The 13,540-nt window shown below is 37.0% G+C and overlaps 1 protein-coding gene across 3 annotated transcripts; it reads left to right on the top strand.

Moving 5' to 3' along the window:
* The first annotated feature begins 2,390 nt into the window (after positions 1-2,390).
* Positions 2,391-13,146, top strand: LOC149496220 (uncharacterized). 3 transcript variants are annotated; one of them, XM_089722034.1, is made up of 6 exons: positions 2,395-3,051; positions 3,881-3,946; positions 4,752-4,810; positions 5,430-6,901; positions 11,951-12,016; positions 12,822-13,146. In XM_089722034.1, exons 4-5 carry the CDS (start codon positions 5,431-5,433, stop codon positions 11,995-11,997), a joined length of 1,518 nt encoding a protein of 505 aa, XP_089578160.1. In that variant the 5' UTR covers positions 2,395-3,051; positions 3,881-3,946; positions 4,752-4,810; position 5,430; the 3' UTR covers positions 11,998-12,016; positions 12,822-13,146. The 3 variants fall into 3 exon arrangements, with proteins under 3 accessions (XP_089578159.1, XP_089578158.1, XP_089578160.1); XM_089722033.1 differs by lacking the exon at positions 11,951-12,016 and having other exon boundaries at positions 2,391-3,079; XM_089722032.1 differs by lacking the exon at positions 11,951-12,016 and having other exon boundaries at positions 2,394-3,051.
* The last annotated feature ends 394 nt before the right edge of the window (positions 13,147-13,540 follow it).

Below are 13,540 nucleotides of genomic sequence, written 5' to 3' on the forward strand. Positions count from 1 at the left end.
CATAAGGTATGCAATAGAAAAAGTCATACATGGTATGACATATATAAAAAAAATGTATACATACTATTAGTATATTTTTCAATAGTGATAATAATTTTGAGAATTTAACTATTAAAATAAGAAATTAAGTATTTTTGTTATTTTATGTTTATGATTTATTATAAATAATTGTTTATTTATTTGAAATATTAATATATTACTTATTTAGTGTAATATGTCCTAAGCATATGAATGCCCTACTTTTTAAAAATTATCGTACCCATACGTTTCTGCATCTCGTGTCCCTTGTCCGTGCAACCTAACTCCTGGTATATGAGACTACTCCTTACACCAAGCTAATCAACCAAGATTTTTTTTATTACATATAAAAATAAAGTGTTTTTTAATTTGCTTTTATGACGTTGAAATAAGAAATTAAGTATTATTTTATTTTACATTTATGATTTATTATAAATGATTGTTTATTTATTTGAAATATTAATGTATTACTTATTTAGTGTGCTGTCTTAAGCGTGTGGATGTCTTATATTTTTTAAAAATTATCGTATCTCATACGTTCTTGTATCTGGTATCCTGTTTTTATGCAATCTAGCTCCTGGTATATGAGATTACTCTATACACCAAACTAATCAACTAAGATTTTTTTATTACCAATAAAAATGAATTGTTTTTTTTTTTAATTTGCTTTTGTGTCATTGAAATAAGAAATTTAGTGTTTTTTTTTTATTTTATATTTATTATAAATGATTGTTTATTTATTTGAAATGTTAATGCATTATATATTTAGTGTAATATGTTTTAATCGAGTGAATTTCTTACCTTTTTTAAAAATTATCGTATCCCTTACGTTCTATATCTCGTGTCCCATTTCCGTGCAACTCAGCTCCTGGTATATGAGGCTAATCTATACATCAAGCTAATCAACTAAGATTTTTTATTACCAATAAAAAATGAAATATTTTTAAATATTTTTTGTCGTTGAAATAAGAAATTAAGTTTTTTTTATTTTATATTTACAATTTATTTTAAATTGTTGTTTATTTATTTGAAATATTAATGCATTACTTATTTAGTATAGCATGTCCTAAGCGTGTGGATGTTTTACTTTTTTTAAAAAAATTTTTGTATCCTGTACGTTTCAATTTATATTTTTATATATTATTTATTTAATAGTAATATATTATTTATTCACGCTCTTTTTAAATGTGTAGATTGCTTATTAATTGTTCTATAAGAAGAAATAAATTTATATTATATTAAATTAAATGCTAGAGATAATCTATAGATATTATCTTCATAGAGAGATCATCTGAAAATATAAAACAACTGATATTTTTACAATTCTTAGAATTATGTTAAATTGTGTTAATTCTAACTTCCATCATTTTATAATTTAAAATAATGTCAAGTGGCAAACTCTGCTACTTACACTTGATTTCTATATAAAGTAGACTATCCTACTTTTATATATTATACAGATAGATATAGATTTTTCAAAAGTCACAATAATTTTGAGAATTTTAACTAATTATATTGAAATAAGAAATTAAATATTTTTTATTTTATGTTTATTATTTATTATAAATGATTTATTTATTATCATATCCGTACGTTTTCGTATCTCGTCCTATGTCTGTGCAACCTAACTTCTGGTATGTAAGATTATCCACACGTCAAGGTAATCATTAAAATAAAAAATTAAATATTTTTTTTATTTTATAGTTTGGGTTATATGTATTTTAATTTAAACTAATTATATTAAAATAAAAAATTAAATATTTTTATTTATTATTATATATCCTATAAGTTCTGTAATTCGTGTCTTGTGTCTGTGCAACCTAACTCTTGCTAAAAATTAATTATTTCTTATTATATGGCTTGAGTTATTTGTATTTTAATTAAATTTTAATTTAATTTAATGCATTATCTTGATGGGATATAACTAATATATATTATCATGATAAAGATATTATCTAAATATATAAAACAACTTATCTTCTTACAATTGCTATCATTACACCTTATTTTCTTCCTAATCGTGCAAAATAATGCAATTGCTCTGCTTTTATATATAGATATGAATGTTAAAACTAGTCGTTGGTACACACTTCTCGAGTGGTTACTTACATATATGTGAAAAATAATTGTTATAGAACCATATCTATTCTTTTTCTTTTTCTTTTTTAGAAAATATACTCTAACCCTAATTTGAATTAGGGTTATGTTGTGCTTAAATGCTTATATTTAAGTTTATAGATTTTTTTTTTCTGAAATCATTTAAGTCTATAGCTATATTCATATTTTATTGTTACACCAAATAAAAATTTTCATTTTTTTAAGCTTCTAACTTGATTATATATATATATATGAAACGAACCGAAATTATATTTTCAAAAACTTTTCCAATTAAATTTAATGTACCGACAGCCTGAAAATCAATATTAATATTTTAGTGCGAATACTGTGAGAAACCAAACCGAAAACCGAATGAGAAAGTCGAAAACCATTGAAAACCAAAGATTTGGGCCGAATCGGACCGAATCGAACCGGTTCGACCCAAACCATCTAGAAAGCTCTTCTCCTCTCTATATTCAACGCTCACCCCTCACCTCTCACACACTTCCAGTCAGTCACCGGTGACCCACAGCCTCCCCAGCCACCACCCTCCTCCCTCTCTTCTCTTTTCTTTTTCTTCTTCTTCTTCTTTCTTTTCTTTCTTTCTTTCCTTTTCCTTCCTTCTTCCCTGCGTCTGTCTTCGTGTGACTAGCGAGAGACAGCAGGTTCGCTGCGCGCCACCCAGCCTCGCCGCCACTCCACGCCGGCAGTCGCATCACCTCCGTCGCCTCGCTGCTCCTCCGCGCGCCACTGCCAGCAGCTCCACTCGCTGCCAGATTGTGCAGCGCCAGCTCCTTCTGCCCTCGATCGTGCAGCGCCTCACCCAGCTCCTCACGCCATTGCCACTGCCACTACTGCCGCTGCTCCAGGGCACCTCCGGCCATCAGCCTCCACCTGCTCTTCACTCCGGCACGTGTAGCCTCCATCTCCGGACAAGTAATTCCAGCATCCATTTTTTTTTTAGGTATAATTAAATTAGATAATTAATTTTAGTAATTTTAGACAATTAATTTAAGTATATTTTAGTTAATTAATTTAATACTAATGATGAGAGTTAATTAAATTTAGTTAGTTTAAATTTAATACTGTTAGTTGAGTTAGTTAAGGTTAATAATAATAGTTAATTAAATTAAGTTTATTAATTGTAGTTAATTAATGTAGTAATATTAGTTAATGAATTTAATTTTATTATTTGTAATTAATGAGTTTAGTTAAGTTAGTTAAGTTAATGTTAGCTAGTTAAATTAAACTTATTATTTTGTAGTGAATTAACGTGATTAATTTAATTTGGTTAATTTGAGTAGTTAATAGTTTTATAATTTTAGTGTTGATTTAATAAAGATAAATTAAATATAATGTTATTGTAATATATGATTTGGATTGTGTGGTGATGTTGAGATTGATGGAGGATGGAAATTTGATTGATTGATTGCCCGATGGATGGGCTGTGTGATTTGGAAATATTAGATATATTGTTGACATTTTAACAGGTAGATAGTCCAATTTTTAGGGGAGATGCTGCCGAAATTCCGGTAGAAAATAAAATAAATTTTTTATAGAAAATAAAATAAGAGATAAAATATAATTCAAACGAAAACAAATTAAATAGAGTTAGATAGAAAGATAAAGTGTTAGTGCAGAAAAGAATTTAAATATCGAGATTTAATTACGTAGAAAATTTAGAATATAAAATAAAATTCTTAGAAAGGTAATGAGGTGTTTTGTCTGATAGAATTATTTCTTTTGTGTCATTCTTACTTCTTAGATCGCCCGGGTCCATCTAGTGCTCCTCCAGGACAGAATCAAGGCTAGAGCTTCGCTCTCCATCACAGTGAGTAATAATAAATAATGCATATCAACATTGCATTTGCATAGTAATTATTTACTAAATATATATATATTATGTCACTATTACTACATAATTATATTTGTGATTGTACATTTGGATGTATTGGTGCATTACTTGAAAGCATTGTTTGATTACTTGTGTTGTGCTATACGTTGCCTTGTTTGTGTGGAATTGGGATGAAGTGGACCACTAGGGGTTTGTGAGGACGGTCTGTGATATGGATCCGGTTATGATATGATACTTGACCGTCGGCCGGGAAAATGGGAGATCGGCGCCCCCTTGTGCACCTGATGATTTAGATTATATGGAAATTCACAGGATGGCTTCTTGTTGATGCGCACCTGACAATCTAGGTTTGATTGTAGTTCGCAGGGTGGCCTCCTGTTGAGCACTTGACGATCTAGATTGGATGGAGACCACCGAGTTGCCTCCTGTTGATATGGAAAAGGAAAGAGAGAATGGAAAAACAATGAGAGGACTGGTCAGTGAGGTTTAGACCAGTTGGCCGTATGGGGGATCGGCTCCCTGGTGCACATGTACGAGAGGGCGAGCCATGTGTGAGGACGGCTCGTTGGGGTTTCAGGTGGTGCCACTGACTAATTTCCACTTACTTGATTACTTGAAGGTGACATTACTTGTGGGTGCTAGTGTTGTGCCATATGAATGACTGCAGCATGCTCATTTTAGAATATTAGGATGCATTTTGCGTGAATGTGTGTGGTGTGTATTATTTATTATTATTCACTGAGTTGCAAAACTCACCCCCCCTTCTCTCCAAACCTCTCAGGTAGTAGGAAGTCGCTGATCCAACTGAAGCTCTGTCATTTTCCTCGCGGAGCTACAAAAGTAAACTTATAACTTTTGTTATTATAATTTGAGATTTGTATTATTAATTACATACACTACTTTAGTTTCAATTATTGTTGAACTCCGCAGTTGTAGGGTCGTGTATTTTCAGTTGGGCCTGCCGTATGTGTTACCTTATATGTATGGTTTGTTATGTTATTAGGTGCAGGTGGACCAGTATGCCATATTATGAATGTGATTGATTATGATTAGGCCCAAACTAAACTTGTTTGAGAAAATTAAAATTGGACCGCATTATGTAAAAATTATATCCTATCTTGCATGGGCTACTGTTCCTATTGAATGATGTGCTATGCTTGAGTTGAGTGGTTTAGGCTTACTACGGGCCTCGGGGGCCTTAAGCTTACCTAGGCCCTAGTGCCGGTCCGGCCCACGGAAATGGGTCGTGACAAAGGTGGTATCAGAGCATAAGTTTAGGAGTCTAGAGATAACTGCGGAGTTATTTCCGTCACGTCTTGATATAGTTTTCTCTTGCCTCTTAAGTTTCAGCGTGATCACCGTATGAGTCCTATTTTCAGTTAGGTTATAATGTAATTGATATGAATAGGATAGGAATGGTTATATTCTAATAAATTCTACCTTGTACTTTGAATTTCAGCATGGTGAAGAACAGGGGTAGAGCACTCGACAACGTGGGGCAAGATGCTCCTGATGATAACCCGGAGCGAGATGTTCCTGATGAAGTCTCTTCTGGGCATTCCGCTATTCCTAGACGACGAAGACGACGAAAGAATAAATCTGCTAGGAATGTAAATAATCAGAATGAAGGTGCCCAAGAAGGTGGGAATGAGGAAAATATGGAGGGAACTCCCATTGAAATGAACACATTGTTGACCGGGCTACAACAGGCTATAACAGCAGCAATGAATAATGTGTTAATGCAGCAACAACAATTCTTCCAAGCTCAGCAACAGCAACAGATGCATCCATCTATGCCCGATCCAGCAGCACAACCAGTTCAACTGGCTCCACCTCCTACTGTTCCGAGGGCTGCTACTGATAACCTGTATGACAGATTCATTCGTTATAAACCGCCTAAGTTCACAGGCACTGAAGATGCTCATTCCTTTTTGGCTAGAATAAGGGAGTTTTGTGCTGAGCTAGGCTGTGATGATGAAAGGACCATTGTGTTTGCCGGCCGTAGAATGGAGGGAATAGCAGAAGCGTGGTTTCGAGATTATATTCAGCCTTCTGTCACTAGGATGTCCTGGGAACAATTTACTACACTCTTTATGAACTATTTTGTGCCGGAAGGAACCAGAAGAGCCAAAATGAGAGAATTCGAATCCTTAGTTCAAGGGGATATGTCGGTGGATGAGTACGCCACCAAGTTCGTTGAATTGAGTAGATATGCTCCGGGGTCCATACCTGATGAAGGCACTAAAGTATACAGATTCATTAGCGGTCTAAATGCAATATATGCCACTTTATTTCAGCAAAGGGAGCAAGACTTTAGTGCCATTGTTGACTCAGCCCGGCAGATGGAAAATAAATACATTTCTGATGGGTTTATTTCAGGCAGAAGAGGTAACAGAACAGCAGCTCAGTCAGGGAATCCGATTGTGCCAGGTATGAGCGGGTCTTTTCTTATGGGTACACAATCTTCGAGCTCTCTCTTCCAAGGCAAGGGTAGTATCAGTAGAAGGAAGGACAAGAAGAAATTTTGGCCGAGAAGGAGTAGTTATCCAAGTGGTTCTAGTAGTGGACATAGTTCAGGCAGCAGCAGACCTAGTATACCTGCTTGTCATAGGTGTGGCAAGGCTCATAGAGGAATGTGTAATTTTGATGCTATTGTCTGTTTCAGATGCCATCAGACGGGACATTATGCTAGAGATTGCCCACTTCAGTCACGTACAGTGCCACCCCAGTCTTCCATGGGTAGTGTGTCTAGACCTCCTTTCTCTACACCGTCGGTATCTGGTACTAGATTTATTGGCCAGCAGGGCCGTGGTTCTGTTGGTAGGGGCAGAGGCCAGAGTTCAGGACAGAGTTTGCATGCTTCTGGAGCACAACCCCGACTCTTCCACTTGACACAGGGAGATGCTCAGGCATCTAATGCCGTGGTGGCAGGTACTTTTACTATTTGTTCTTTGGAAGCACGAGTACTATTTGACCCTGGTGCCACCCATTCATTTGCATCTCCTAGGTTTGCTGTGAAAATAGACAGAATGCTCAATCAGTTAGACATTCCCTTGCTGATATCGACGCCTTTAAGTGAACCTATTTATACTGATTCAGTTATTTTAAACTGTCCTATTGTTCTTGAAGGCGTAGACTTACCCGCAGATTTAATTATCTTAGATGTGATAGATTTTGATGTAATCTTGGGGATGGATTGGTTAGCAAAGTATGATGCAGAGGTTCATTGTAAAAGGAAAGAAATTGTTTTCAATCTACCTGATGGCAAGAAACTTGTTTATAGGGTAGATAAGAATATAGCTCCTTATAATCTAATTTCTGCAATCAGCGCTAGAAAACTGTTGAGGAAAGGCTGTCAAGGGTACTTAGCGTTGGTAAAGGATACCGCAACAGAAATTCGTAAAGTTGAAAGTATGCCGATCGTGAATGAGTTTATCGACGTGTTTCCAGAAGAATTACCCGGTCTTCCTCCAGATAGGGGAATTGAATTCTGTATTGATTTGATTCCTGGCACAGAACCTATTTCCATGCCGCCGTATCGTATGGCACCAGCGGAATTGAAAGAGTTGAAAGAACAGTTGCAGGAACTGTTGGATAAGGGCTTCATCAGACCGAGCACTTCACCTTGGGGTGCTCCAGTCCTATTTGTGAAGAAAAAGGATGGTTCGCTTCGCCTATGCATTGATTATAGGCAATTGAATAAGGTGACTGTGAAGAACAAATACCCGCTTCCTAGAATTGATGACCTGTTCGATCAATTGCAAGGGGCTACATGTTTCTCAAAGATTGATCTTAGATCTGGTTACCATCAGCTAAAGATCAGGGAACAAGACATTCCTAAAACGGCTTTTAGAACCAGATATGGTCATTATGAATTCCTTGTCATGTCCTTCGGACTCACAAATGCCCCAGCAGCTTTCATGGATTTGATGAACCGTGTGTTCAAGCCATACTTGGACCGGTTTGTGATTGTGTTCATAGATGACATTCTAGTTTATTCTAGAACTGAAGCAGATCATGTTCATCATCTGAGAATTGTGCTACAAACTTTGAGGGAGCATCAGTTATATGCCAAGTTTTCTAAATGTGAATTCTGGCTGGAGAGTGTAAATTTCTTGGGTCATGTGGTATCTAAGGATGGAATCAGGGTTGATCCCAAGAAGATTGAGGCAATCATCGATTGGCCGAGACCGACTACTGTCACTGAAATTCGCAGCTTTCTGGGTTTAGCTGGCTATTATCGCCGTTTTGTGCAAGACTTTTCTCGAATAGCAGCACCATTAACCAGATTGACCCAGAAGAATGCTAAGTTTGTATGGTCCGATTCTTGTGAAGCAAGTTTCCAGAAGTTGAAAGAGTGCTTAACCACAGCTCCGGTATTAGCCTTGCCATCAGGTGATGAAGGATACGTGGTGTTTTGTGATGCATCCAGAGTGGGGTTGGGATGTGTTTTAATGCAGCATGGTCGAGTCATTGCGTATGCTTCCAGACAGTTGAAGAAACATGAACAGAATTATCCCACTCACGATTTGGAAATGGCAGCTATCATTTTCGCACTAAAAATATGGAGGCATTACTTGTACGGTGTGACTTGTGAAATCTTCACCGATCATAAGAGTTTGAAGTACATTTTCGATCAGAGGGATCTGAATTTGAGACAGCGACGCTGGATGGAATTTCTTAAAGATTATGATTGTACTATTCAGTATCACGCGGGGAAGGCTAATGTAGTAGCAGATGCTTTAAGTCGGAAATCCTTGGGAAGCTTAGCTCATATTTCGGTTGAAAGAAGGCCGTTAATTCGGGAATTGGATGGCATGCTTGATGAAGGCCTTAACTTGGAAATTCCTACTTCAAACTGTCTATTGGCTCATTTCAGAATGAGACCGATGCTGTTTGACAGAATTAAAGCTGCACAGGACCGGGATCCACAAGTACAAAGAATTATGCAAGAGGTAGTCACTGGTGGTTCAGGAGACTTTGTAATCGACAATGATGGTGTACTCAGGAAGGGTACTCGTGTTTGCGTACCCGATGTCGATAATCTTAGGAAGGAGATCTTAGATGAAGCCCACTATGCTGCTTATAATGTGCATCCGGGTACTACAAAAATGTATCGGGATTTGAAGGAGAATTATTGGTGGACTGGAATGAAGAAAGATGTAGCAGAATTCGTATCCAAATGTCTCGCATGTCAGCAGGTAAAAGCAGAGCATCAAAGACCTTCTGGATTAATGCAACAATTACCGATACCAGAATGGAAATGGGAAAGGATCACTATGGACTTTGTGGTTGGACTACCGAAAACGCCAGGAGGCTATGATTCAATTTGGGTAATAGTGGATCGACTTACCAAGACAGCTCATTTCTTACCAGTGAGATCCTCTTATAATGCTGACAGGTTGGCAAGGTTGTACGTTAAAGAGATAGTGCGCCTTCATGGGGTTCCGGTATCTATCATCTCGGATAGGGGGACGCAGTTCACCTCGAGATTTTGGCAGTCGTTGCAGAAAGCTTTGGGAACCCGGCTTGACTTTAGTACAGCTTTCCATCCGCAGACTGATGGGCAATCTGAGAGGACTATTCAAACACTGGAAGATATGCTTCGGATGTGCGTATTAGACTTTGGAGGATTTTGGGACACGCACTTACCATTAATCGAGTTTGCCTATAATAACAGTTACCAAGCAAGTATCGGCATGGCGCCTTATGAAGCTCTGTATGGCAGAAAATGCAGGTCTCCTATCTGTTGGGGGGAAATAGGAGATAGACAACTGGTAGGGCCTGAGTTGATTCAAATCACATCTGAAAAGGTTCCTATCATTCGGGACAGGATTAAGACAGCATTTGATCGACAGAAGAGCTACGCTGACCCTAAGCACAGAGAGGTGACATTTCAAGTGGGAGATTTGGTCTTTCTGAAGGTATCTCCTATGAAAGGTGTTCTCCGCTTCGGTAAGAAAGGAAAACTAGCTCCGAGATATATTGGACCGTATCCTGTAGTTGCAAGGATTGGAGAAGTGGCTTATCAGTTGGACATGCCTAACGAATTTTCTCATGTACACCCAGTATTTCATGTGTCCATGCTACGGAAGTACGTTCCTGATCCATCTCATGTGTTAGAGCCGCAGGAGATTCAGGTGGGTGAAGATTTGACGTATGAAGAAGTACCGATTAGTATTCTCGATTTTCAGATTCGTAAACTTCGGTCTAAGGAGATTCCTATGGTTAAAGTTTTATGGAGAAATCACTCGATGGAGGAATGCACATGGGAAGTGGCAGCTGAAATGCAAAGAAATTATCCCCATCTTTTTCCTTCCATGTAAAATGTTTTGTACTTCTAGTGATCGACTGTAAATGGTTTCTCTTTTGTTGAGTACGATACTTCTTTATGCTTCATATATACTATGATCTTATCTTGCTTATTTCAAAATTCGAGGACGAATTTTTTTGTAAGGGGGGAAGACTGAAACGAACCGAAATTATATTTTCAAAAACTTTTCCAATTAAATTTAATGTACCGACAGCCTGAAAATCAATATTAATATTTTAGTGCGAATACTGTGAGAAACCAAACCGAAAACCGAATGAGAAAGTCGAAAACCATTGAAAACCAAAGATTTGGGCCGAATCGGACCGAATCGAACCGGTTCGACCCAAACCATCTAGAAAGCTCTTCTCCTCTCTATATTCAACGCTCACCCCTCACCTCTCACACACTTCCAGTCAGTCACCGGTGACCCACAGCCTCCCCAGCCACCACCCTCCTCCCTCTCTTCTCTTTTCTTTTTCTTCTTCTTCTTCTTTCTTTTCTTTCTTTCTTTCCTTTTCCTTCCTTCTTCCCTGCGTCTGTCTTCGTGTGACTAGCGAGAGACAGCAGGTTCGCTGCGCGCCACCCAGCCTCGCCGCCACTCCACGCCGGCAGTCGCATCACCTCCGTCGCCTCGCTGCTCCTCCGCGCGCCACTGCCAGCAGCTCCACTCGCTGCCAGATTGTGCAGCGCCAGCTCCTTCTGCCCTCGATCGTGCAGCGCCTCACCCAGCTCCTCACGCCATTGCCACTGCCACTACTGCCGCTGCTCCAGGGCACCTCCGGCCATCAGCCTCCACCTGCTCTTCACTCCGGCACGTGTAGCCTCCATCTCCGGACAAGTAATTCCAGCATCCATTTTTTTTTTAGGTATAATTAAATTAGATAATTAATTTTAGTAATTTTAGACAATTAATTTAAGTATATTTTAGTTAATTAATTTAATACTAATGATGAGAGTTAATTAAATTTAGTTAGTTTAAATTTAATACTGTTAGTTGAGTTAGTTAAGGTTAATAATAATAGTTAATTAAATTAAGTTTATTAATTGTAGTTAATTAATGTAGTAATATTAGTTAATGAATTTAATTTTATTATTTGTAATTAATGAGTTTAGTTAAGTTAGTTAAGTTAATGTTAGCTAGTTAAATTAAACTTATTATTTTGTAGTGAATTAACGTGATTAATTTAATTTGGTTAATTTGAGTAGTTAATAGTTTTATAATTTTAGTGTTGATTTAATAAAGATAAATTAAATATAATGTTATTGTAATATATGATTTGGATTGTGTGGTGATGTTGAGATTGATGGAGGATGGAAATTTGATTGATTGATTGCCCGATGGATGGGCTGTGTGATTTGGAAATATTAGATATATTGTTGACATTTTAACAGGTAGATAGTCCAATTTTTAGGGGAGATGCTGCCGAAATTCCGGTAGAAAATAAAATAAATTTTTTATAGAAAATAAAATAAGAGATAAAATATAATTCAAACGAAAACAAATTAAATAGAGTTAGATAGAAAGATAAAGTGTTAGTGCAGAAAAGAATTTAAATATCGAGATTTAATTACGTAGAAAATTTAGAATATAAAATAAAATTCTTAGAAAGGTAATGAGGTGTTTTGTCTGATAGAATTATTTCTTTTGTGTCATTCTTACTTCTTAGATCGCCCGGGTCCATCTAGTGCTCCTCCAGGACAGAATCAAGGCTAGAGCTTCGCTCTCCATCACAGTGAGTAATAATAAATAATGCATATCAACATTGCATTTGCATAGTAATTATTTACTAAATATATATATATTATGTCACTATTACTACATAATTATATTTGTGATTGTACATTTGGATGTATTGGTGCATTACTTGAAAGCATTGTTTGATTACTTGTGTTGTGCTATACGTTGCCTTGTTTGTGTGGAATTGGGATGAAGTGGACCACTAGGGGTTTGTGAGGACGGTCTGTGATATGGATCCGGTTATGATATGATACTTGACCGTCGGCCGGGAAAATGGGAGATCGGCGCCCCCTTGTGCACCTGATGATTTAGATTATATGGAAATTCACAGGATGGCTTCTTGTTGATGCGCACCTGACAATCTAGGTTTGATTGTAGTTCGCAGGGTGGCCTCCTGTTGAGCACTTGACGATCTAGATTGGATGGAGACCACCGAGTTGCCTCCTGTTGATATGGAAAAGGAAAGAGAGAATGGAAAAACAATGAGAGGACTGGTCAGTGAGGTTTAGACCAGTTGGCCGTATGGGGGATCGGCTCCCTGGTGCACATGTACGAGAGGGCGAGCCATGTGTGAGGACGGCTCGTTGGGGTTTCAGGTGGTGCCACTGACTAATTTCCACTTACTTGATTACTTGAAGGTGACATTACTTGTGGGTGCTAGTGTTGTGCCATATGAATGACTGCAGCATGCTCATTTTAGAATATTAGGATGCATTTTGCGTGAATGTGTGTGGTGTGTATTATTTATTATTATTCACTGAGTTGCAAAACTCACCCCCCCTTCTCTCCAAACCTCTCAGGTAGTAGGAAGTCGCTGATCCAACTGAAGCTCTGTCATTTTCCTCGCGGAGCTACAAAAGTAAACTTATAACTTTTGTTATTATAATTTGAGATTTGTATTATTAATTACATACACTACTTTAGTTTCAATTATTGTTGAACTCCGCAGTTGTAGGGTCGTGTATTTTCAGTTGGGCCTGCCGTATGTGTTACCTTATATGTATGGTTTGTTATGTTATTAGGTGCAGGTGGACCAGTATGCCATATTATGAATGTGATTGATTATGATTAGGCCCAAACTAAACTTGTTTGAGAAAATTAAAATTGGACCGCATTATGTAAAAATTATATCCTATCTTGCATGGGCTACTGTTCCTATTGAATGATGTGCTATGCTTGAGTTGAGTGGTTTAGGCTTACTACGGGCCTCGGGGGCCTTAAGCTTACCTAGGCCCTAGTGCCGGTCCGGCCCACGGAAATGGGTCGTGACAATATATATATATATATGTATGATAAGATCATTATTTAATTATGTATATAATCTATTATATACCGATTATTTTTTTAAAATTATTAAAATTTAAAATTACTAAATATGATTTTTTAATACTTAAATAATAAAATTTAATTTAAATGATAATATATATATATATATATATATATATATATATATTTAATATATTCTGGGGATCCCAGGCTAAGGTTGCAGGAACCCTAAACCTTAATTAAAATAAAATCA

Source organism: Jatropha curcas, chromosome 5, assembly GCF_041381405.1.
Source record: "Jatropha curcas cultivar XTBG-Jc1 chromosome 5, XTBG_Jcur_1.0, whole genome shotgun sequence".
Lineage (NCBI taxonomy): Eukaryota > Viridiplantae > Streptophyta > Magnoliopsida > Malpighiales > Euphorbiaceae > Jatropha > Jatropha curcas.

Bases quoted from the DNA above. Each gene is read 5' to 3' on its own strand.
- LOC149496220 (XM_089722033.1), top strand. From the start codon at position 5,431: ATGGTGAAGAACAGGGGTAGAGCACTCGACAACGTGGGGCAAGATGCT. The intron at 6,902-12,821 runs GTACTTTTACTA...CAAACCTCTCAG, and splicing joins ATCTAATGCCGTGGTGGCAG to GTAGTAGGAAGTCGCTGATC.